The sequence below is a fragment of the Acanthaster planci genome, linkage group LG10 (assembly GCF_054643075.1).
Source record: "Acanthaster planci isolate LZ-2023a linkage group LG10, COTS_SCS, whole genome shotgun sequence".
NCBI lineage: Eukaryota > Metazoa > Echinodermata > Asteroidea > Valvatida > Acanthasteridae > Acanthaster > Acanthaster planci.
In genome coordinates, this window is record NC_141786.1 from 9171809 (window position 1) to 9196303 (window position 24495).

Consider the following 24495-nt stretch of genomic DNA (forward strand, 5'->3'; position numbering starts at 1 on the left):
GCGCGTGTGCCGCAAACAGATCCAAACAAGCAGGAAAGCACATTCCGACTGCACATGTATCGAGGTCAACCCTTGCAATATGTCACCAGTGAAATTTGATTTCCTACAGATGTTTCTGAAACATCTCTCACCCCCAAAAAATAAATAGATAAATAAATTTAAATATGCTTTCAGGCGAAGTTACCAATAGTAGATCACAGAAACGCAGATCGTTACTTGAAGGCCCCGTAAAAACCATAGCAATATCAGTTAAATATTGCAGCCAATTTTAAATGACAGCTCACTGTGGAAATGGTTGAGCCTCCATCGTTTATGACAAGCAAGCTCATATTCATGAAGAATATTTTGCAGAATATTGCAACAGTCTCATTATGACTGAAAAAAAAAGACATTTCGGTATTGTCAAATCCCAAGCCACGTTTCACTCTCTCTTCAACCCTTGTAAAAGAACCGGGGTGAAATCTGCTCTCCCCTCTCTGATATCCTGTACTTTGTTTAACCATAAGGGCGCTGGACGAAAATGATCTGTGTCATGTCCGTTTGTTTTAAATCAAATTAGGAGGCGACCTCTGCTGCTCCCTCCCTCTAACCCAGGTGCCGAAATCGTCACGAAGCAATACTTCTTGCGCAGAGAGGTTTTCCTAGAACAAATGTTAATATCATTTCGACACTTTCATGAAAACTAAACTCACCGTTCTTACAAAATGTCTGTTTTTCTGGTCAAGTTACCCCCATGTGAACTTTTCTCTTTGACTTTAATTATGTTTACCGTAAGGTGACTGACGCTCTTGAAAGCACGAACCTTACATTGCCATGGAAAGTCATATGAAGCTCCACATATGCACTCATGGTGAATGTCAGTCCAGGAATGTCAAGTTCCAAAAAGTTCGGGTATGGGCAGCTGATGTCTTGAGGGTCATCCTGCCCCTTCAGCAGGGAGTTGGTCTCCCAAGTGGTTAACAAACTGGGGAAGGATTCGCAGAATCAATTGGCAGTGAACTCAGAGGGAAGTTCAACCTCATACCCCCACCGGTACTGCAACGCATCATGACTCCCTCGCAGCCCGCTAACACGTTCTGTATGCATCGGAGCAATAAATTACTCGACGAACCGTTCCCAGGGGAGCACCTCTGTAACGAGTCGAAGTCGCATGGGAAGGGGGGGTAGGCTTCTTAAAAATCAAATGCTGTATAAAATAGTGGGCACGAGGTGCGAAGTTGACCGCATCGTGAGGGGAATCGCGGAACAGATGAATGGAAGTTCAGTACTGACCGTCTAGTAAACTACGCTGCACGTGGTAGTGTTAGATCCGCGGATACTGATAAGTAACACGAGGATTCAGATCAGGTGAATGTACTTGAATCATGATTATTAATCAAAACTTAAAGGCATCTTAGTGAAGTTGTCAAGTAGGGCCAGTGTTTTCAAACTTAACGGCGGTTCACAGGCGTAATTTATTTATTATTTTTTTTGTAACGAGGGATTCAAAATAAATTGAGGCCAAGGAACGAAACGCCCCTCCTTGTACAAACCATTTGGTTTCATCAATTGCATTATCTTCGACTGACTTGAAAACAAAAAACACCCTCAATGAGCTTTATACGATTTATTTAAATCTGGTACACCGAGTTCTTCAAATTTACGTGAACATAACTTGAATTCTCCTTACTGAAAACACTGTTACTATACCTCGTAATTCGGGGCAAGTTTCCTTAGTTACATAGGAGACACATACTCCGTTTTCAATCGATATGAAGGGCAACAAAGGAACCATTCCATTCCAGAGATGGTGGTCGCTACGCGAAAGCTTGCCCCGCCTTACGAGGTATAGCACCAGTGTCTTCAGTCTGGGTAATTCAAACTCTCATGTTTATACATTATGTGTAACCAGGTAACTCATTGTACCAGATTTGATTCAAATTGAGTCCATGTCCGAAACGGGCTTCCAGAGCTACGGCTAGGTCTATTCTCTGCGCGTCCCCACACATTTCGAATGAAGTGAAGACCTAGACCTAGCTCTAGACAAGAGATTCGGATGCAGCCTTAGCTCGCCAAGGTCTGATACCCGTAAATTACTGGTGATGTTTTGCAGTATTTACGGCAGTGCATTGCTGGGATGGAATGGGGTTTATCGGTGTATGAACTGCTATCAGGGGTAGGCATGACTGCGTGTACGCATGCACGATTAAATCCGTTTCAAAACATCAGTTGTTTTGTGTATCCATCTTTTTTAATCTTCCGGCCGTAGACTTGTGTATGTACCATAAAATGCCCATGCACTGTCAGCTTTAGTCCCTCCTAGCTAGTTAAATATTGGGCAGACTACCCAGTACTCGAAAGGTACCGTACCCCATTACAACAGTGGAAATTATCCAGCATCACCGCCAACGGTCACAGTTGCGTCTTTCATGTTCTTGTGTTCCAAATTCAATGTCACTTGTACGCACATGTGCTATTTCCCCAACTCGTGGCGTACGATGACCCCAGCCTATCCCACCTTGCACTGTTGTAAACGCAGCGATGCATCATTAGTACCTATATAGGGCTATTATCCCAATCAAAATCAGCCAATGGCCAAAGGAGCAATCAACACAGGCCCCTTCATTGGAATACCCTTTGCAGCATTCCCTCCAGCATACTGTTAACTTACTTGAAAATATTACACACAGGGTGAGACAGAAAGAGGGCACAGCAGATAAACAAGACATACTAGATACGATCACACTCGGAGAATGTAAAAAAAAGAAGAAAATAAGACTGAAAAGGCAAGGGATCCTGCTCTTTGCACTGGTTTAACTGACGTTTCCTGCATCATCCGTGGTAAATGGCAAAGTTCCCGGACTTTCTGTGCCAGTAAGAATAGCGCTTTGCCGTGACTGATATGATTGATTGCGTCATTGAGCATGTGCCCTTGATGCTTATTCACGCAAAATGGACACAAATATTTACCATCACCAAATTATCTCTTATCGCTGAAGTCACCATGTTTGACGCACTCGATTAATACGTTCCGAAGGAAGCTTCTCGTGCATATGCATCGGTAACATGTTTGTTTTTGTTTTTGTGGGGGGGGGGTTAGGGGCCAAATTCAATATGGCTGATTCGCACTTCAGTTTGATCAAGGTTTTTAAACATCTCATGGTGAAATCGTCACTTTACATATTCAAGTAATTACGATTGGCAGGTGGAAAGGTGCAATCGTTCTCCTTGATCGGTGTAAATGGCGATTACAGCTGCTAGGCTGTCAATGGACGTCCGGGGTCTGGCTCGGATCGCTATTCCATGCCATTGGCCCCTTGCACAATAAAATGCAAAATCGACTTTGAGAAGTCTTGGTTCTACTGTACACTGCCCTCTCCCAGGGCTCTTATTAGTCATATAGGCACCAGTTGACTGCTGTTTATCGGTTGATACTGCTGCAGTAGTCAAGGGGCAATGCAATGCTATACTGCTTTAGGTTGGAGAGGAAGGCAGTAACGTGAATTGGCAAGGTCACTCCAAGAGCGTAATGCCGTTGAGATTTAAAAAAAAGAAAGGCTGGTCTGATCAGTAATGTGGTATACATCGTCTCCCACGAGTCAGTTGAACTCATAAAACAAACAAAAGTAACATAAAAATAAAATAAACTACAGAAAAACAGCATTACTACTGTAACTACTGATTAAACCAAACTTTCGAAATTTTATACAATCCCGCGACGACTGACGAAACTAGCAAACCCTTATAAAACCACACCAACCATTAAAACATTGAATACAAAATCAAAATTCAGAGGAAATTGAAAAAAAAAGGACAAGCACAAATTTCAACATGGAGGTTAAACTAAATCCGAACAAATCTCTCCTTTTCGTTTTTTATGCTTACTTATATTGCAGCATAGAGATTAGTGAAATATAGCATGCAACGGCTTTGGAACGAGGTGTCCAGCCGTAAAGCCGGAGTCATTTGGCCATGAAGTCACTCTCCCTGGGCAATTCCTGAAGCAAGAGGATGGCCGTCCATCTTGGCGCGCGGAACGCCCCTCTTAATTCACGCCTGCGAAGATGACGGAATTATTCAGAGGTTGTTGCGACGATTCGCATTTCCCTCTTTAAAATTGCATGGCAACTAACCGTGGCAGTGTTTCAGCCTGTTCTTGAGCACTTCTAAATCGTTTAGGAATGGGGAATCAAAGGGGATTTCATTAATTTCGACGACGACCGACTCTGCCAATGTCCGTCAGGGTCTCATTGAGATGAGACGGTGATTTGCACTAAATGAAATCTCAAGACAACTACGGTGGCTGTGGTGATTAGATGACTGCTTACCTGAAGGTTGCAATTGTGGCCTGCCAGATCTGGATCATTCGGCCCCAAAGTGTAGATTTCCATGGACTTGTTGTGCACTTTTTGACCAACCCAAATAATAAACAGGCCAATCTTGTTCATTGATATGACTATTGCGATATAACCTCCGAATTAGTAAGCAATACACTTCGAAATTTTGTTTTATTTTCCCTTGTGTTCAGACTTCTTGCTCTTTGCTTTGCTTCTAATTTTGTGAGCCTTTTCCTGAAGATAGGCCTTGAATGGCACTTACGTATTTTTTTTCGTCACAATACTTCATCATGAAATGCAGGGGACAAATAAAACACCAATCGGGGAAAAATGAAAAGAAAAAACAGTAAGAAGTTACCACTGGCTTAGTTAATATCCCAAACAAATCACAGCAGTCATTCAATAAATCAAATATTGAAAATGCTGAGAATTATTAACAATGTACTGCATATTAAATAGTAAGTTAAAATAACAACTGAAATCTACCTTGTAAGTCAATACAGAAGAACGATCAGGCATAAAGCATGCGTACAGCTTGATCTTCGGCCTTGTCTAATATTTTATTGCAAACGTTTATAACAAACGAAATTAACCCTGGGGAGAGTATGAGCCTGACCATCTCTCTTCCCCTTCAGTTTTTGAAACGATCATGGGGTCTGTACAGCCTACATGGTATGTCCGCAGAATCTTTGCAAAGTACGGAAGCGAAACTAGGAAGTAAATTGGAATTAGCTCATGTAAAAATGTTGAAAGAGGCAAAATTTTGCTACTGGTGTGTATCCTTTCCAACCTAATGGTGTAAACCCTAGATGTCGTCTCACCTCGATTTGTTAACCCCCCCATCAAAATCAAACAAACAAACAACCAAACAAACAAACAAACAAACAAACAAACAAACAAACAAACAAACAAACACCCCAACACCCCAACAAACAAACAAACAACCAAACAAATCCCACACCTCCCCAAAATTTCGTTTCTAGAGTCTCCCTTGTCAGGTGTTAATGCCAAGAGCAGTATCAAATATCTCAGATAGTCCCATCGAAGGCAGTAATTACATCAAAGGTCTCGGGAAATGAGTATGTGCCAAGCTAGCCCCAACCTCGTGTGAAGTTAAACTGAACGGATTCTCCCAATCTCCCTCGTTCTTATCATCACCGGCATTACGTATTTATAATCACACGATCTCGATGGGATTAACAGGTAGCGTGAACCGTGACTTGCAACTGGGGCACGTGGGACATCAACCCCCATCTACTGAAAGGAAGAGACGTAGACGCAGATGTAGAATGCACAGTCCCATGGACAACTTTGGACAAAAGTTGTGGTCGAAATGTTTTATACATTTGTCTTTGAGTGTTCGATCACTTGTCAACCATTTCTCTTTTAGTGGGTCAATCAGAACAATTTCTCAACTTAAATACTTTCATAGTCCTTAGTGATTTTACTTGCTGATCAACTACGGCAAAATAATGGTTGTAAACAATTGGTAAAATCTTAAGAATTGTAAATTTACACTTTTAGTCATACTTTCTACTATAACTTTACGTCGCATTTTTTAGGGAGCGATCATTATGGAGTTCACAACAGCAAAATCCATGAGATCAACTTGGAATAATAATAAGAGCACGATTTTCCACATTTTCTCCGAGAGCTCTTTGGAAACGATGCGATCCCATTAACAAGCACTTATACCACAAGCCCGGAGGAGAGTTTTTGTTTTGTTTTGTTTTTTAAATTAGCCCAAAACTCGTAGACCTGTGGATGAACAAGACGTACTGGGATGGGATGGGTAATAAATATCAAGGCCTGCATTGACACTTAAGGAAAATGATGCCTTCGACAGGAAACCTTGAATAAAGCTCCTGACTTAATTTGAATCTGAAGAAATTTGGCTTCATGACCTTCGGGGACTTGAGGTGGAAGGCCTCTTGATATAAACAGTAATCGATATATGTCATACGATTGCTTGTGAATGCAATATCGGACGCACGCACGAACAAAAGACTTGTTAGTCGTTTTATTGATATTAAAAAAAAATAACCAAGACCATAAAATCCCACTTTTTTACTATCTTAACTAATATCACTTTACCTGCGAATCGTGAAAGCAATTGTTTTCTTGTCAATGTCTGCATCATACAATACCGTATAGACACAAACATGCAGGGGGAACGATTCAAATACCTAAAAAAAAAGCCTTTGAAGAAGCCAAATTGTATCTAACAAGAATTTTTCCTTGATAACTTCCCCCTATAATCGCTTACCCTTTCCGGGCAAATTCGCTATGTTGATTTGACAGAGTGGGCTTCATGAAAATTGTGCAATTAGCCTATTAACAAGATGTTGAACTTACCAACGTAAGAAGCACAGAGTAAAACACCAAGAAAAAGCAGAGACGCCGGCGGTCGAAGTCCCATTATGAAGCCCTAGGCTTTTACTCTCCACAGAGCGGGCTGTTGAGGCACGTCTTCACCACTTTCGAAACCGGACAGCCAGTTGACAAGCGGGAGTTCGTCCGACAGGTTCGGAAGCTGCTTCGCGACGAATACCTTGCGTTTAAATCTCTTTCTTGTTTGTAAAGCTGGTTAAACGTAAATCTGATCAGGTTTCGACACTGTTTTTCACCAGGACAGTTGGAGAGTGTGCCAAGGGAAATCGGGTTTTCTTTCAGAAAAACCGTTGCGATTTAAACTCTGGAAAAATGAAACGTGGTGCGATTTCTGCACGAGGATAAAGTGACTGGAAAACGGAAACTGAAGCAGGCACCCCACCCTGAATGTGTTACGTTTTCGAGAGATTGTCTTGTAAGTGAAGCCTCCTGAGTCAAAACGATTTTTTTTCAACACGACAGCATCCACCGAAAGAATCCCAAAACAAACAAGCAAGCATCTAAGTAACAGCGACGGCTACGCCGAAATTGGCCCTTGGAGAGAGAGTAACAAACCCTGACTAAGCCGGCCAAATCCTCTCTGTACACGTAGGCCGACACGTATGAACAGTTGCTGGGTCTGTACCCTGAGCAGCGATCAGCAAGCCGGATCCTTAACGGCCTTTCGTCGACAACACACTGGGCTTCCCACAAGATCGACTGCCTATTTAAGGGACCCCCACGCTCCATTAATTCGCACTCAATTATGCATGAAGGGAATAATTTGACTTCACTGTCTCTTCCGGGTTTTCATGCAGTTCACACAACCGTTTTATGAAGACCCATGTACCCGATATTAAAATTCAAAGGACAGAGTAAATATCTTTATCTCAACTTCTTTAATACAGTTATATTTTAAATTAATTATATACACTTATTGCAGTTGTTGTTTTGTTTTGCTCTTAAAAAAAACAAATTTCCTTGTTTTAAAGTACGCCTTTATATTAACATGATAAAAACATGCATCATAACAATTGTCATTCGTGTTGGTGTTCATGATGTTCTGATGTAATGTCATTTTTTTTTTCAAAATGTGTTTCCGTTGCTAATGAACCTTATGGAAATATCTACAGAGTGTACATATCTCAGAACAGTGAACTTATGTCAAACGGTATCTTGGTTAAATAAACTCAGCCTATATGATATGTTAAACGTTAAATGAAGGAATAATCATGACAAAGTTACCGGTAGGTAATTAGAGAAGAGCTGATTGAAGAGCAATGAAATGGTTTACCGGGGGAAAACGTGACATACCTATGAGTTTTACGACCTGCCAACTAAAAAACCCAACCTCTTCTTGATTTTAACAGTTATGTATATGTTTCGCATATAGAAAGCTTTATTGCCTGTCTAGGGATAGTGATGACGACTTTAATACCAAAGAAATACACGGCAGCATACTTAACGGTGATGGACACCATTGTTTTTTTTGTTTTGTTTTTTGGGTTTTTTTTCTCGTAATTTCACAAGGCTTCCTGATAATAATATTCACTGAAACTTACATTTCACTTAATTACGTCTTTGTTCCATGTTTGAGTCAACTGTTTTGTGCAAAATCAAGAAAAACAGTGCGGCATTTTTAAAGCTGAAAACGAAGGTCTTGTTAAAATCTATGGATTATAGGGCGTTCGTAGTACAAGAGAACAACGTCTGCGGGGTCAGGATGCCGGGGAAACAAGCATGACAGGTTCTCATTTTCCTTATAAAAGAGCAGTTTTCAAAGGCTAGGACTAATCAGTGAATTCACCTTGGAGTAATGCGCCTCCTCGTTGCGGATTCATGGAAAGACTTCATTCAGGAAAGCAGCAGTCGACTCGTGACCATGACATCAAAACGAGTAGGATTATGATAATGCATTCATAATGAATGAAAAGACAAGAACAAAATTTGTGTTTTTTCGAAAACTACAGCATTCTGGGTGGAGATATTTTACAGACTGATTGAGACTGTTGTGTAGGCCTACTTTCTTTCAAGTGCGATATTTCAGGATTATACAGCAGTCAGATTTTCGGGATTTTACCAGTGGGGTACACCACCTTTAAAACCAAAACCGCAATAAACATTGGCAAAACAGTAGACCACCAACATAAGTAGAATATTACTTGTGGTCAAATGGGGCCCTAATAAATTTGTACATTTACACCACATATATTCTGTCTGAGTTAATCATTGCTGTACAGATGAAATGTAAAGATTCATGCGTTGTTACTTTTGTTTATTTGTTTCATATTCTATTTGATTTTGAACCCCAAGAACTATATCCTCGTCGGACAGTTCCAATTTTTGTTGTATTTCATCAAACGCGCTGCAGTCATTAGGGTGGCGAGCCATACTATTTAACATAGCGGGGGCTTCTATGAATTATCACTTACAACCCATTGCTAGAATGTCCATGGGGCTCCGTGGTGTCGTCATCGGGTTCGTCGTTTATCGGACAGGACGCCCTCCTGCGATCATCAGCGATTTTGCTGTACAAGGGCTCCCTCAGGGGCGCAACGTTCAAGTAGTCATTGCTAGCCTTGCGCTTCAGCGCTCGGTACACCTTCTCGCACTCATCGTCGTAACTGTCCCCGTCTGAGCCAGAAGGGCTGTCGGGTGGGGGCACTGGTGCGACGGGTGTCACTTCTTCCGGCACGACCATGTAGTCGCTCTCGTCCTGGTCAGTATCTCCCTTCTCGTCAAGCGGCAACGAGTCATCGTCCTCATCCAACTCCAGCAGATGGTTCCTGGACTCGGAGAGGGCTCTCCTCCTGTGGTAAATGGCAGACGGTGCGGCAGCGCCAGACTGTTGGTCATTGTAGTAGTCAGGCTTCTCCCCTTCACTATAGGCTCCACAAACTTCTCCTACTGTCGCTTGTTCGCCTGTGGTTGGTTTTGATTTCCTTTTCAGCGAGAAAAAGCTGAAAAGTCGGCTTTTCTTGGGTTTGCCAATCTTGACTTTGATTATCCGTCCAGTTTCTGGGTCAAAGAAGCTGATTTTTCCGTCCACAGGTTGCAAAGCTGCATGAAAAATATTTTGAAAAGACAAACAGTCATGAACTACAAGGACTTGCTGTTTTTCCTGAATGCCCTGAGCGCGATACCCACTTCGAACAGAAGCCCATTCATCGGCTGAAAAGAACCAGATGAGTTTAGGTGTTTATTGATTTTATCTGTAGCGATGCTTGCGTTTCATAGTCGCCCGTGAACCAGCGATGCACCCTCTCTTGGCCCAGCTCGAGGCCAATGGTCTGAAGATCACAGAGGCTTGACATGGAATGTTCCTTTTTCTTCTAAAACATTTCTTTGTGGCATTTCTCAAAAATTCGAAATTAGTGTTTCGGTAAATGTATGTACATTTATGCATGCAAAATTGTATTAAAAAATCACAGTTTCATTTCACTGTGTTTAATATCTCAGGCCACTGCGGAACTAGTTACCACTATAGTCTCAGTTGTTTCTCATAAACCGAATATAGTTCGGTAAACCGGTTGTCGATAATTCGGTAACCTGGTCCAGACAGCGAGAATTGACAAGTAGGGAGCTATGGATTGGTGCAAATTTGAGCCCATTCTTTTAACAGAAATTCAGTTCACAGTGTATTCTCTAAATAAATTTTTTCCCAAACTTGTAGTGGTTATATATGACGAGGAGGATGGCGAAACAAGATGCATTTGCAAACACTATAGTTTTATTTATTTTTTTTTCAGTTTAAATCAATTCAGCAGCACGATAATTGTACATTAACAATTCCCTTAACAAAACATATCATGTGGAAATAACACTCTCAGCAATAGTGTGACACCACAGAAAAGTGAAACTTGTACAAGGGCTCGTTTTTCCTAGGGTTTTTTCTGAAATACACCAGGTTCAATATTTCAAAAGCTCATTTACCCGAATCGACATTAAGCCCACAAAATTACTCCAAAAAGTTACTCCAAAACTGCTGAAGGTTAAAAAATGTTGAGCTCTTTTAGAATCAACTTCATCATTGTACATGTGAAAGGTTTACGGCAACTATAAAAAGTCGATATCAGACTGTTGTACTTAAGGTGCTTTTGATATTTCTGACAATGGACCGCAACTCTAGAAGTGTTCATGCATTTGGTTCTTCGAACAGGCAGATATATAGTTTGACCTTTCACTCTAAGGCTTACAGCGTTATATCGTACTATTGGCATGCATAGCATATGCACGTACATGCCTGTTTAACATACTCTTTACCTACCAGCAGATTGCATTTGAAGCGAGGCGGGGGCGTTTGCCTTTTACTCCTCAAAACTTTCGTACAAATTCCTGACATGGTGGGTTGCTCTGCAAGTCAACTAGGAATAATACCATACGCACCTCACGCCTTTCAAATTTTTTTTTACTATTGAAGTGGGAAACATTTTGGCTCTAACTTCATCAAAAGTCCGAATGTCCGGGTTAAAACACTTTTGGAAGATTTGGGGAAACCACTTTTTCCTCAATAGAAAAGGACATGCACGAACGCATCTACACAGAAAGACAGTTTCGATTTTGCAAAATGTTATTGTCAAGACCGGAGAACTTTTTAAACCACAAATTTATGCACAAACATAAACACAAACCACTCTGGTTTTGTTGTTAAATTTCTTAAGAAAAATGAGTTTCTGTGTACTTTTTCAATTGCAGAAGAGGGGAAAGTAAACAAAATATCCAAGAGGGTTTTAAAAATGACGAACAAACAGATGACGTAAACAACGAGATCAAGCTCGCTGTTAAGAAACTCCAGTCTGATTATTCAACACGACAATATCTTTGGCTGCTCTTTTTAGGGTTTTATTTTTACTTAGTTCACTTTGGATCTCTGTTCGATAACGCTGGCCAAACAAAAGCGGCATAAATTTCTGCCCAGGATTGGGGGATGGGCATAACGTAGATAAAAAATTGACGAATGACAGAAACTTCAAAGCGGGGAGGGGTGCTGCCACCATTATGATCACAGGGCTCTTATCAGGAAAACAAGTGAAATATCAGATAAGGCCACCCTGTAAGCATAAACAGTGATACAGTATGCTACCCTATGGTGATGATACAGATGTAGGTGTAAACTATGTGTACCTGCTCCACTGAATCTTACTTCAAAAGCGAATTTCCACGGCTTTTCATAATTTTGTCCGCTGCTAATGACTACATTTTTGCGATTGAGGAGCTTACAATCCATCGAAATCTGCCTTAGTTTTTCTCACCACGAAAGGGGGCGGGGATTCAATAACACGTCTCTTCTTGGTCAAAAAGTTGACGATTGTGTACCACCTACCCTGGATTTACATTCATTCCATAAAGCCTTCTCTGTACATTGTCTGCCAGAGAAATATTTCCATACTTATCGGCAATTACAAAACAGCTCTTAGAAGCTTGTGATTAACTGATGGTGGGTTTTATGTCGATCAGAAAGGGACTTGCACAGCGATTTTTCAGTTTCATCAAGTAGGCGGAGCCTGAACGTAAATGGTCAGGTGTAGTATTTCAAGAATCGTCGCACGGTCCACCTACAACGATTTTGGATTGGTCTGCCCCATTTCATTCTGTATTCTCTTATGTAGAATGTTCCCTTTAAGTTGTATCTATTTAATGCAACCAGCTAAACTTACTTTGGGCACCTGTTTTCAAAGAACCATGGGGTTTTGTTTTGACTTGGAAACGTAAAGTAAAGCTTTGTATACATGTTATGATGACTTGATCTCTTTTGTAGAAGTAAAAGGGAAAAATTCAACAGTTTGGATATTACGTTAATGGCAACTTTTACATTTAACATGTAAAACGTGGTGTAGGCCCTAATTTAAGGTAGAACGAGAGTGCCTCCATGGCTCTGTGTATAATCTTCTTTTTTTTGCGAGTAGTTTCCACTTTACTTTTCGCGTTCTTCTTAAATAGCTTATTTGGACAAAAGCCGTGGTCAGCATTACCACTAAATATTTGCTGTTGTGTAGTTTACGATTTTTAAAACACTATTCTTATGCATGCCCTTTTGATAAAAAGTGCCCTGTGCAAAATGGCGCCCTCGTTATAATCATACATTGGTGAAAATAAAGCATAATATCTAGCATAATAATTTCGAAACTCTTCATCTGCTTATGAATACAGAAAGGTTTACTGGTCATCATATATATTAGATTTTCGGAAATGAGAGGTCCGTTTTGACTTGATGTTTTTCTTTTGGGGAAGCAATCGTTCAGTTTCATTCCGGCAAAATGTATGAATGAAGAGTAATAATAGATTGCGATCCAGTCCTAAATCCTTTTTCTTTTAAAACAAGATATATTTTCTGGAATTTATGATGTGAAATCTGGCGATTTATTACTAATTTCAGTCATCCTAGTATTGGTCTCTGTTTCAAACCGAGGACAGAATATAACGATGTACTCCTATGTTGTGGGTTCTCGTTGTGAGTCCCAGGAATGAGCCTCTACACGCATGCCCGGCATGAGTAGCTTTAAGTGCCCTCGAGGACTAACCTCTGCCAAGTATTATTCAGGTTTACACATTGCAATATATTTTGAGAACTAAACGTGTTATGGTATTGGCATCTTTGTTCGTAGTCCCTCCTCCCTTTATAGCCCACAGCATGAAATTATTCAGTTTAAAATAAAGTGGAAGTCAGCACTTACTTTCGAACTTGCTGAGAACATTCTTCCCGTTTGGTGCATTGGCCATCCTATGGAGTGGGTAAGCGCAGTCAGATCCGGGTATTAGGAAGTAAGCTAGACTCGGGATCGGTCAACCTGGAAGTATGCTGGGTATTTCCGACCGGCACTTGACCAGAGGCATCCACTGCCTTTGGTAAACTCTTGTCCTAGGTGTCCTACAGGCGCTCCCTCAAAAGCAAACTTTTCATCTACGATGCAAAAGTCCGCACAAGAGTAACGCCTTACACCAAGTGAACGGCGCGAGATACGAGTGTTGTGAAAGCTACACAAGCAGTGTCTTGACGTAATGGTACAAATTTATCGCTGCCCATGCGCAGACGGAATTCAAGAGAAACCTATTCAGAAGGGGTAGCCATCCCAAACCAACGACCTTCTGAATCTGTGTAAAAAAAAAAATAGATGTGAACTACCTGTGCAATGCAATGCATGGGTAACATTTCTGTACAGTAGGCGTCTGGATGTATTTATCTGTAGAGCAGCCTGCGAGGTTGCGAAGTATTTACGGTTAGAAATCTGTTCTGCATAATGAATGTGCGTATACCCGTGAGCATGATTTGGAGTCGCCATCTTGGCTCAAAATGTGTGACTCTCCTCACAAAACAAAGATGACCTATAACGACTGAATCCAACCAAATGCCGCATACCTTTGCTTGCAGCCTCTCTTCAAGCACTACACTCCACCATTGAAGCTTTACCCGATGTCTCCAGTCACCAACCATGGGAAAAACTTGATCTATAGGTGCCGATAGAGTAAACCGTGGTATAGCTACATGACCACGCGCAATTCTGTCATTGTACTTGACCATCGTCTGAAAGTTTGACTTGTGGGATATAGTGGTCAAAAGTATACATACACTCTTCTGCCGAAGTGACGAGTTAAAAAAAAATCACTGATTTTAACCATCCTTTTTATCTTTTCTGTAGCTGACAAGCCACGACAACCGCTTTTCACATGAACCCCAAAATAAGCCAAATTACAACAGATGTTCAACTTTAAAGATGTTTAACATAAAAGACGGCTAATTGACAACATTTATAACACATAGCAAACAACGGTTCCCATTAATGATTTTTTTTGTTTGTTCCAGAGTAAACTGCCGTAACAACATGTAATCGTTGCAACTTATTTTTAATGACTTGACTTAATGGTGGAGATCACTGGATTAATTATGTATGGAAATACCTGGAAGATAGTGTTAAACTAGCTTCATGTTCCAGACAAACAAGTCGGTGACCTGGGAAGCCCGTGGAAGTCCCAGAGTACGTCGACTATTTGCTGCATTCTTTCCATGTTATTTTTAGTGCTTTGAAAGTCAATCCGTATCTGAGTATTGATATTCAAATTTACTGAACTTTGCTTCTCCCGCAGTAGTGGGCTTGGCATTACATTAGAAATAAACTTGAAACAGCCAGGTTCTAATCTTTACAGAGCGTTTGGCGTTAGACACTTTGGACGCGTTGCTGTTCTTGAGGTTAGTGGATCGTCTGTATAGGGTCAAAGCATGGCAACGCAGGCGTCTCTGTTTGAAATAACCGGTGAAATTATTGAAATACTGACCTGCCCTATCTGCTGTGAGAGGTACGACGATGCTGACAGGGCTGCAAAATTTCTGCCGTGTCTGCATGGATTCTGTCTGGTTTGCCTCGACAATCTCACCCGACGCAACCCAGGCGAGGTGGATTTCCAGTGCCCGTTGTGTCGGCGTGATACAGCCATTCCAAGGGGAGGCGTGCGGGAATTTCCAGACAACTTCATCGCCAAGAAGTTGAAACCGTTGGAACGTATTCTGAACGTGGATGTGACCAGGCCTGAAGGTCTCCGCTGCGGCTCGTGCATCGTCGATGGGGACCCAGCGGTCAGTTTCTGCTCTGACGCTGGCTGCGTTTGCTTTCTGTGTGAGAGCTGCGATCGTGCCCACCGCACGATGCATATGTTTGAGGGTCACATCGTCAGCTCGTTGGAGCAACTGCAGCAGCGGTCACACATCCCCCTGCCCAGGCAGACGTTAAAGTGCGAGCAGCACAGGCAAGACCTGTCCATGTTCTGCGACGAAGAGAGCTGCCAAAGGGCCATGTGCTTGGTATGCTTTGCAACGGCCCACAACGGCCATTCTGTCCTGGACCTGGAAAGGAAATCAACGGCTGTCAAGGAGGAGTTGAAAAATCTAGCCGGTGCTGTTGCGGACAAAAAAGTGAAATGTGAGGGGATCTCCAGATACATTGACACCGAAATTAAGCAGACCGCTGACCTATTGGTGGAAATGTCGTCTACTGTTTCTTCTCTGTTTGATAGCCTGAAAAGCAAGCTCGAGACCAGAAAAGAGAACGTTCTAGCGGATTTGACAGAAGTGTGTTTTAAGAGGACAAATCAACTCAAGCACCAAAACAGCCAGACCAAGTTAATTGCAGCACAGATGGACTCGGCTAGCCAGTTTGCCGATAAAGCATGCGAAACCGGCAGCCCTGTAGACCTCCTCATGGCAAGGGGACAAATCATCTCGCGGCTCCACGAGCTCATTGCAGTCGATGTGGAGAGGCCTGTCCTGTTCAGTCCGACTGGGGAGTCTTTCATTATCCTCACAGAGAGACATGGCCGTGTCCTGTCCAAGATTGAGGAGCTTATTCCAAGCCTTGGGCATTTCGGTGCCTCCAACGTTTTTCCAGAGCAAATTCCAACGTTGAAACTCGACTTCCCGATTAAGTGTGGGACACCCTGGGTTGTTGGAGAAATTAACAAAGTCCGTATTCGTGCTGACGGTCCCTCCAGCACATCTCTAGATAGACTTCTTGGGATGATACATGCTTACTTGGAGTCACCGGATGGTAGCAGGATAGAGTGCAAATGTGTCGAAATATGTGGGGACTGCTTTGAGTTGGCGTTAAAACCATTGGTGGCCGGCTTGCATCAGCTGAATATCAGCTTGTCAAGGGTTCCGATTGAAGAGAGCCCGTTCCTGGTTGATGTTGTTCAGGTTTCCGAAAACCAAGATCCTGGTGTTGAAATCATCTTGAGCGACGCTTTCGCAGGAGCCGAGCACGTTGTCTTTTTCAAACTCAGGGGGCCATCGTCCCGTCGAACAAGGTTGAGCAGCTTGTCTGCGCGGTACTTCATGCCCGGCCGTGACCAAGTCCAAGCAGGGGAAAGCTCCACAGAAGCCAACTCAGACCGATCGCGGTCTGAGTCCGAAGCTTGGGTCGAGGAGACCGACGAGCAAGGAACTTACCGCTTAGTCTACACCCCACCAGCTGCTGGCAAGGTTTACCTCACCATCTTCGTGGACAGCAAACCCACCACCGAAACCCCTTTCGTTATCAACGTCAACCCTCTCAACCCAAACTCAACTCAAGTAGTGGGGAACATTATGGGCAAATGCCCCCCTCTTACCGCAGTCCTAAACATGCCGTACACAGTGACTTTGACGACACGGGATTGGGAAGGAAAGCGCCTGACCACTGGGGGATACAATGTCACCGCAATGATAAACACACCAAGACACCCTGACAGATGGCAACAGGCTGAAGTCGTCGACAATCAGGATGGCAGGTTAGAAATTACAGCAAGGTGTATGGGGGTATCGATTCCATTTTGTTTTGTTTTATTGTTTTAGTTTTGCTGTTTTTCAGTTTTGTTAGCTACTTAATCGTGCCAAATTAAAAGAGATAGTCTGAATTCTCTCATGAACTGTAACTTTGAACAAGTCACGCACAGATGCTAAGAACTAGGCGACGGGTGAAATGTTCATACTTGACGACTTCTGAACTATGATATCAAATATTATCGGTAATATTAACTTTTAGATCAACTCTGTTCGCCATTTGCTTTTATCGTCGTTTTAATATGAAATCAAATTTTGCAGTATATATGCCGAGAAAGAAAAGAAGCCTGCATGGCTATTTGGGAGCATTTTCCCCGTTTTTTTTTTCTTTTACGGGGATGGTAAGGGGTCAGGCCCGTCTGTTTTTATCGTTTCGACCTCTTGTTGACAGATAGATACATAGATAATGCATTACATTTTAACTACTTTACTTACTGTCGTCCATGTTTCTTTTGTATTCAGCTTTTTTATTACTTTTATACTTTATTCTTACGCATTGTATTTTGGGGGGGTGGGGCTATCAGATCACTGGGACCTTCCCCCAACCATCCCCTATATCCCCTTCGATCCGTTCTGTTCTATTATCTTTGGTATGGCTTTCCAGCTGATGAAATACCAAAATCTTAATAACACGTTTGATTGCAGCCATTCCGTCTACAATTACATTTAGTCAGAGATATAACACTTGGGTACTTTCCGTTCATGCCATTTCAACAAACTGATTATTTTTGCTGATCACCTGCAAGCAAGAATGGCTGCCAAAATTGGTAAAGTCTTAAATTGTTGTAAACACTCTCAAAGTGAATGAAAACATTTGACTACAACTGTAAGTGTGGATGGAATAACCACTCAAACGTATCATGCAGCGCCAGCACCAGGATGCTTGATAAAGCAACGGGGTCATGTCAACCATTCGAACTGTGGTTAACAGATCTATTATAAAACCAACAAAGACCTTTTGCACGATGTTATAACTGCGACGGGAGAGGCAATGAAACGCAAAATTAGGGGAGAGTTTACGTAGCACGTTTTATATAAATACGTATTTCCATTGTGAATACCGACTGGTTCATTTTCATTGCTTCACTGGAAGTCACTCTCCTATGGGCGGCCATCGGGGCAAAAACGACAATATGAAAAATATAAACTAAATTAGATTTATAACATAAATAAATAAAATAAAAAAGAATAGAAATAACGAAATAACAATAAAACCAAAATAGGAAAACTCCAATTAAGAACAACAATTTAAAAATAAAAAGAAGGAAAACTTTAACACTGCAATAAAAGGTAAAAATATATAAATATAAGAAAACAAAAATATGAAAACTTAATAAAAATAAAAGAAAATATTATTAAAATGTAAATGAAATGAGAAGAGCAGAAAAATGTTAATAAAACAAGGAGAAATCTATGACAATAATGACAGTACGAAATTAACCACAATTACTATTTTCAAAAAAATAAAAAAACAAACCTTGCAAAACAAAAGTTTGACTCGATCAACAAATTGTATCTCATAAAACAAATCGTCTCTCGACAAACAAAATTCTCGCAAATCCAGATTATCATAAAATACCTGACTTGAGCCTCGGGGGCGTGCGTAGTGCTTTGGCCTAGCCTGCAACGCAACCATGCGACACTAGCACAGGCAGAAGCAGAAGCTACTTTAGACCGACGTGATTTGGCCTGCCTTGCTTTTAATGTAGGAAAAAATAAAACGAAACGACCATGGAAAAGGTCAATTATTCAAAACTGAAAGATGCTCGGAAGGATTTTGGTGACTCAAATTCCAGTTGCATCAGGAAGTGATATCCCTAGTTTTATTTTTTTTTTTGGTTTTTTTTTTAGGTTTAAATAAACAAAACAACTGCTACTTGCGAAATAAATCATGACCTAGCAAATTCTCACCACGCTTCAAACCCAACCTGTGGAGCTATACAAATGCGGCTGAAACGAGGTATTATTCAAAACTGGACCACAAGGGAAATCCCATTCTTAAATTGAATACATTTTTTGTATGAGTCCGAATAAAAAAAACACGCTAAACTCGAAATACGAGAAAAACCAGGGTAGCATTCACTGTCTTTTGAAACTTGTTTTTAACACAACTAATTAATGACCTTTAGAAATAATCTGCGTATTTTATAGCCTGTCATTTTCGTGGCCTAAGGCAAAAATGACAATACGTAGCATTGGAATCATAATTAAATTTATTTCACATCAACATTGAACATGAAAAGATACATATAGGAAAACATACAAGAAAATTACAGTTTAACAGAAAAAAATGACAACCAATGGTTTGATCTAAATATGTAAATTCATGGGGTGCAAGTATCATTTTGTTTCTGATAAATACATGCACAGGAATAGTCATTAATTTTTTGTGTGTTGGGGGTCTTTGTGAGAACTTTTTGGCTACTTCCTTCACTGTCTCACTACAAACTAGGCTAGTAGAATTGTCCATTGCCATTCTTTAATCTTTGTAACCCATCCATGTACTTATGATGGAAAGAGCACCTCAAAGGGCAAGTTTCAGAGAAAAGAAAAACACAAGTTTGCAGCCCTGTACACTGAGAAGCCTGCTGCTTCTGGCACTTGTGTATGTGTTAATCCATTGCTCGTCATCCAGGTGGTTAGGAACCTTCTACATAATTTCAAGGCAGTTAGATGGGATAGTCAATGAAATAGAGTAAGCTTGAACAGCTCAATATGCTTCAAGATGTAATATGATCACATTGAGTTGTTTTGGGGCTGTTCAACTTTCAAATAAGTGAGCTTTCAACCCCATATGACAGCAGTTCCGTGTTATATGGCTTTTTGTAGACTACTCAATCACGCTAGTGACGGCAATGAATTCACCAAACCACGGTTGTCTCACGGTATGGCACACTGCTTCATGAGCATCTGGCAAATTAACAAGATGAAAAACATGTGGGTCACATTAGGACATACATCAATGTTTCCCTGAAATATTTTAATACCCCTCCATGCCCTCCAAATGTAATTTAGGGAATGAATAACGAAAGCTTTCAAAACATGCATAAGTCATGTAAATTGGAAACTAAATTTAGGATATGATCCATAAATGACAAATGGAGAACATGAATATTTATAAATCACTGACCAACGAAAATTACCATACAGACGGGCATTTGTATTTTAGTTTAATTTATATTTTTCGATGACATAATCATGGCGACTTTCACACAGGTCAAGACATGAAGTCTCAACTTAAGTCTTCATACAGGTCAAATTCACACTAAGGAGGAACACCCCCATTCGTGTGCATATGCATCATGCTACATGCACAGGCATCGGCCCTAACAGGAATTTGAAGAAATCAAATTTGCAAGTGGCAAAACAAAATTGTTACTCGCAAAACAAAATTTTCCAACAAATCAAATTCTCGTAAAAAGACTGACCAACTCTTAACGTTGGGGGTGTGCAAAGTGGTGTGGTAGCTGCGTTATGCCGACGAATATTTCCGTCAGTGAAACTCTTCCAAATCTTTCCATTTCCTCGGCAGCAGTGACTCCAAAATTATCTATACCCTTTGACTTGGCCTCCAAACCTTCAAACGATGGAGCGGTAGGATAGGTAGGACACATTGGCACACATGTCATTTTTTTTTGTTATAAAGATAATCACTTGCTTTTGGGCATGTGATTAGTAAGGGGTATTGCAGCATACCTGTGTACAAAATTTGTTTATGTCTATGGAGTGAATTTTTATGTGTGGCCTTTGACAGAAGTGGCAAGTTCCTTTGCTGTCCAGTAGATATATATCATGGCGTTCACGCTTGTGGGTTTAATGTAATAGGTTTATGCATGCACGCTCAATACACTTCTTGATTGCCATCCATCTACCCAGTTGTACGAGTAAACGTTTAATCGTTCGTATTTTTGCTTTCCATGTTTAGTTACAAAGTAATATTCACACCTCGGTCAAAGGACAGACACATTGTGGACCTCAAGATCTGCGGCTACAAATTGGAGCCAGGGATGCCACTAATAATAGCCGTAGAGGAGAGCTTACCATTTAAGGATCCTCCAGATGGCTACGCGGCCCCGTCAGGAATGGCAGTGGACATTGACAAGTATTTTTTTTTTGTCATCCCATTTTGTTTGTCTTCATTTTCGTTTGATTTGTTTGAAGTTTGTTTGGTTTAATTTCGTTTTTTTTTTGCTTCTTTTGCTTCCCATGATGGCTTGTCCCGTCCTTTTTAGTAAAAGACTTTGGGTGTTTTTTTTTGGTTGACTGGTTTTCCTTTCTTCACATTGTTACAGCTGTAACAATTAAGTTGTTTCGAACGGTTCAAGAGCAAACGGAAATACTAGGCCTGGTAGGGCACATAGTGCAATTGGGATGGGATTTTGGTTCGGATAGACGAAGGCCATTGTTTGTTTCTTATAAGTGCTGACTTGAGTACAAAAAAAATCGAGTCCAGTTTTCTAAGAGCACTCTAGTATCAAGGTCCACTCTTATAGTCAGATATTAGTGACCAATGTATGCACGGAACTAACTGTTTTCTTTTACATTCTTTATTCTCACTTAATTTTGTCCAGAGGCATTGTGTATGTGGAAGATGCAAAGCAAGGTTGCATCCATCGACTGGCAACCGACGGCGGTTTCATGCCCGGTGGGGCAATAAGTATCAGTGTGCGCAAAAAACTGCAGATTGCTGTAAACTCCGAAGGGAAACTTGTGTTGTTGGTGCCCAACTTGAGGTGTGTTATTACATGTACCGCGCAGGGAGAGGAGGAACACAGGTATTTCATCTAATGTAGTATGTTTGGGGCGGTTTTTGTACACAAGCATCGAAGCTTATTGGTTAGATTGGCACGAGGCTCAATGAATATGAATATATTATCTTTGGCTATTAGGTGGGTCTGTGCTGGAGACAATGCCAAACCAGTAAACGTCATTGTATCATCAAGTGGCAACGTGGTCATTGGCGACAGCAAATCGCAGACTTTGTTCATTTACCGTGCCACAGGGGGCGACCCCTTGTGTCGCATACCGCTTCCGCCTAAGTCCCTTACTGCAGGTGTCAGCAACGTCTGCGTGGAGCCACACACAGACAACATTATCGTGGCTACACACTCAGAGCCTTACAAGCTGCTTGAGTTCGCTGCTGACGGAGGGAGGACTGTTTGGAACTCCCCAGCCCAGAGCAACCAGCTGGCCCTGGCGTCGATGCCGTCGGGCGCCACGATCGTCGCGGTGCTGGGCAGCGTGTTAGTCTTGGGTCCTGGTGGTCCAGTGGTGGTCAGAAAATTCCCGACTGAGTACATCTACACGGGGTTGGCATTGGCTGAGGAGGGGTTCTTCCTGGCGTTCGATCCCGGGGAGAAACACCTTGTTAAATACAGCTATACTTCTAACCAATCAGACAACGAGGGAGAGATACCAGACAGCAAATGACTTGGGAATGTAAAACCAAAGTCCATCCTACCTTTTGCAAAGTAAGAAATGGCAGCATCATGTATTTAGCTACAACAATCAGGTACAACTTTTCTGGGTATGTACTTACTAAAAATACTTGAAAGACTTCATTTCTGTGAACTTTAATACCCCAAAGTGCATGCAATTTCACAACGAATTATTAACAATAGCTTTTGGTGCTCACGGTCTTCTTGATATTTCCAGTTCTACAAATTATTTTTTTTCTCTTGTCGTCACTCTTTATCGAATGGAAATAAAACCTGTTACCTTTTTAAACTTTTATCATCGATTCAAAATATGCAAACCGTGTTCTCCAAAGAGTAGAAATTACGCGTATGACAGGCATAAGGGGTAAATAATAAACAGGAATTGTTCATGCATTGTATACTCACTGAGTGACCATCTTTAACAGTGTTACCAAGGGAACCAATAGTTAATTTCAATTGTTTAGACCAGAGATAACTTGAGCGTATCATTCAGTAAAGGTGTAGATCCAAAACATTTCCTACCAAATCACCAAAGCAGCAGGAACGCCTACTTTCACACAATTTCAGATTTTGTTTTTAATTCCCTGGCATTCAGGCAGGCTAATTCCGAGAGCACAACACAAAGCTGTATAGAGAGAGTCGCTGCATAAATAAAAGGAGCAGTGTGTGAATAATCTGTCTTAAATGTGCGTTTAAGACCGGCTCATGAGAATGCACGCGACTGATGCCTAAGCCGCAGGCGAGGGCATTATCAGCAGTCAGCTATATCTATTCCCATGCATAAATACTGCTTTTGTCAGATAGTCGATGTTGGTTGTCAATTGGAGCTGATTTATGTCAATTTATGGTGAGGAGGGATGACCCAGTCATTAATTTAAAATAAACCCTGTCGACGAAATACCTTTATTTCAAAACAATTTAAAATTGTACACAGATTTATTTGATTAAATAAATGTCAAAGCCTAATACACTTTACGTGTCATTACCAGCTGTTGCTTATAACCACTCTTATCCTGGTACAACTCTGGCTAATTGTCTCATTCGAAGTGCATATAGCTGTCGGGTCTGTGCATGTACATATAAGTCACCTGTGGACTACATAATGAATATGAAAACAAGTACTCTGACAACTGGTGCAATTATCAACACAGCGCGTCCACTTTTAGACAGAAAGTAAAGTTGTATTGTGCGCCAGAATAAGCACTCCCACCCGTGTTTTACTACATGTACATGTACAGTACGACGCCCTCGGTACAGTAGAATATACATGTACATAAGACGACCCAATGCACATACTCCATGAATGCACCAGTAGTGTACACGATACATTCCCACAACTTTGGAAAGCTTAAACGACTCAATACGAAAGGTGCACGCTGAAATCTATAAACACAAATCAAATATGCGATAGTGACAACAACTACCATTTATCAATATCACCTAACATCCGTCAATGTCACCTCATAACATCTATCAATGTCACCTCATGAATAGAAGATGTTACCTGTTGTCACTGTTGTATATTTGATCTGATTTATTGTATATTTGATCAGTGTTTATAGATTTCGGCGTGCACCTGTCGTATACGAGTCGCTTATACTTTCCAAAGTCGTGTAAATGTGTCGGGTACTATACTGGTACATGTATATACCTGCAGTATTTGCACTGAGTGGTCTTACGTTCATTGCACTGCATACTGAGGGCATTGTACTGCGTCTGCACATTACATATCCCTGATGAGGAGATTATGCAGTATTCCCCAAGAACCAGGACCCCATGCCTACTCTGAATACGACTTATCCCCCCTCCCAAGAATGCAGAAAGTAGCCTGAAAGAATGCACCGATTTAGCGTTCTGTCAGTGGTGTGTCGCGTTGGAAAAAGAGGATAAGACCATGCAATGGTGCATGTGTGCTCTTCTGAGTAGACACACAACCCCCCCCAGGATTTGTCTATGATAATTACAATAAAGAACACCGTTTCTGACTACATGAACAAAAGAGACATAAAGGCAAGATAAATGTCTCTACCGTAGACACTCTTTAGAAGTCAAACTTTAACCA

General features: G+C 41.3%; 3 protein-coding genes across 12 annotated transcripts in view; 1 reads left to right on the forward strand and 2 right to left on the reverse strand.

Annotated features, from left to right (window-relative positions):
- The window catches only part of LOC110984986 (opioid-binding protein/cell adhesion molecule homolog), a 45736-nt gene extending 38328 nt beyond the window's left edge, over positions 1–7408 (reverse strand). For 8 of the 10 annotated variants that reach the window (XM_022245659.2, XM_022245658.2, XM_087141821.1 and 5 more), the window contains exon 1: positions 6672–7407. In XM_022245659.2, the coding sequence (XP_022101351.2) occupies positions 6672–6735 (64 nt within the window). In that variant the 5' untranslated portion in view covers positions 6736–7407. Of the gene's footprint in view, positions 1–6671 lie in introns of all 10 variants that reach the window. The other 2 variants (XM_087141813.1, XM_022245660.2) reach the window with 2 other exon arrangements.
- A 158-nt stretch (positions 7409–7566) lies between these two features.
- Positions 7567–13677, reverse strand: LOC110985029 (uncharacterized). The gene is made up of 2 exons (XM_022245725.2): positions 13361–13677; positions 7567–9746 (listed from the first exon to the last, which is right to left on the reverse strand). Exons 1-2 carry the CDS (start codon positions 13404–13406, stop codon positions 9115–9117), a joined length of 678 nt encoding a protein of 225 aa, XP_022101417.2. The 5' UTR covers positions 13407–13677; the 3' UTR covers positions 7567–9114.
- A 112-nt stretch (positions 13678–13789) lies between these two features.
- On the forward strand, positions 13790–23403 carry LOC110985014 (uncharacterized). The gene is made up of 4 exons (XM_022245698.2): positions 13790–16943; positions 20921–21097; positions 21567–21770; positions 21885–23403. Exons 1-4 carry the CDS (start codon positions 14902–14904, stop codon positions 22423–22425), a joined length of 2964 nt encoding a protein of 987 aa, XP_022101390.2. The 5' UTR covers positions 13790–14901; the 3' UTR covers positions 22426–23403.
- Positions 23404–24495: the final 1092 nt, after the last annotated feature.

Coding starts and splice junctions, on each gene's coding strand:
- LOC110985029 (XM_022245725.2), bottom strand. CDS start 13,406: ATGGCCAATGCACCAAACGGGAAGAATGTTCTCAGCAAGTTCGAAA. Junction 9,747..13,360: donor TGTTCTCAGCAAGTTCGAAA/GTAAGTGCTGAC, acceptor TTTTTCATGCAG/CTTTGCAACCTGTGGACGGA.
- LOC110985014 (XM_022245698.2), top strand. CDS start 14,902: ATGGCAACGCAGGCGTCTCTGTTTGAAATAACCGGTGAAATTATTGAA. Junction 16,944..20,920: donor GTCGACAATCAGGATGGCAG/GTTAGAAATTAC, acceptor TTCCATGTTTAG/TTACAAAGTAATATTCACAC. Junction 21,771..21,884: donor CAGGGAGAGGAGGAACACAG/GTATTTCATCTA, acceptor TTTGGCTATTAG/GTGGGTCTGTGCTGGAGACA.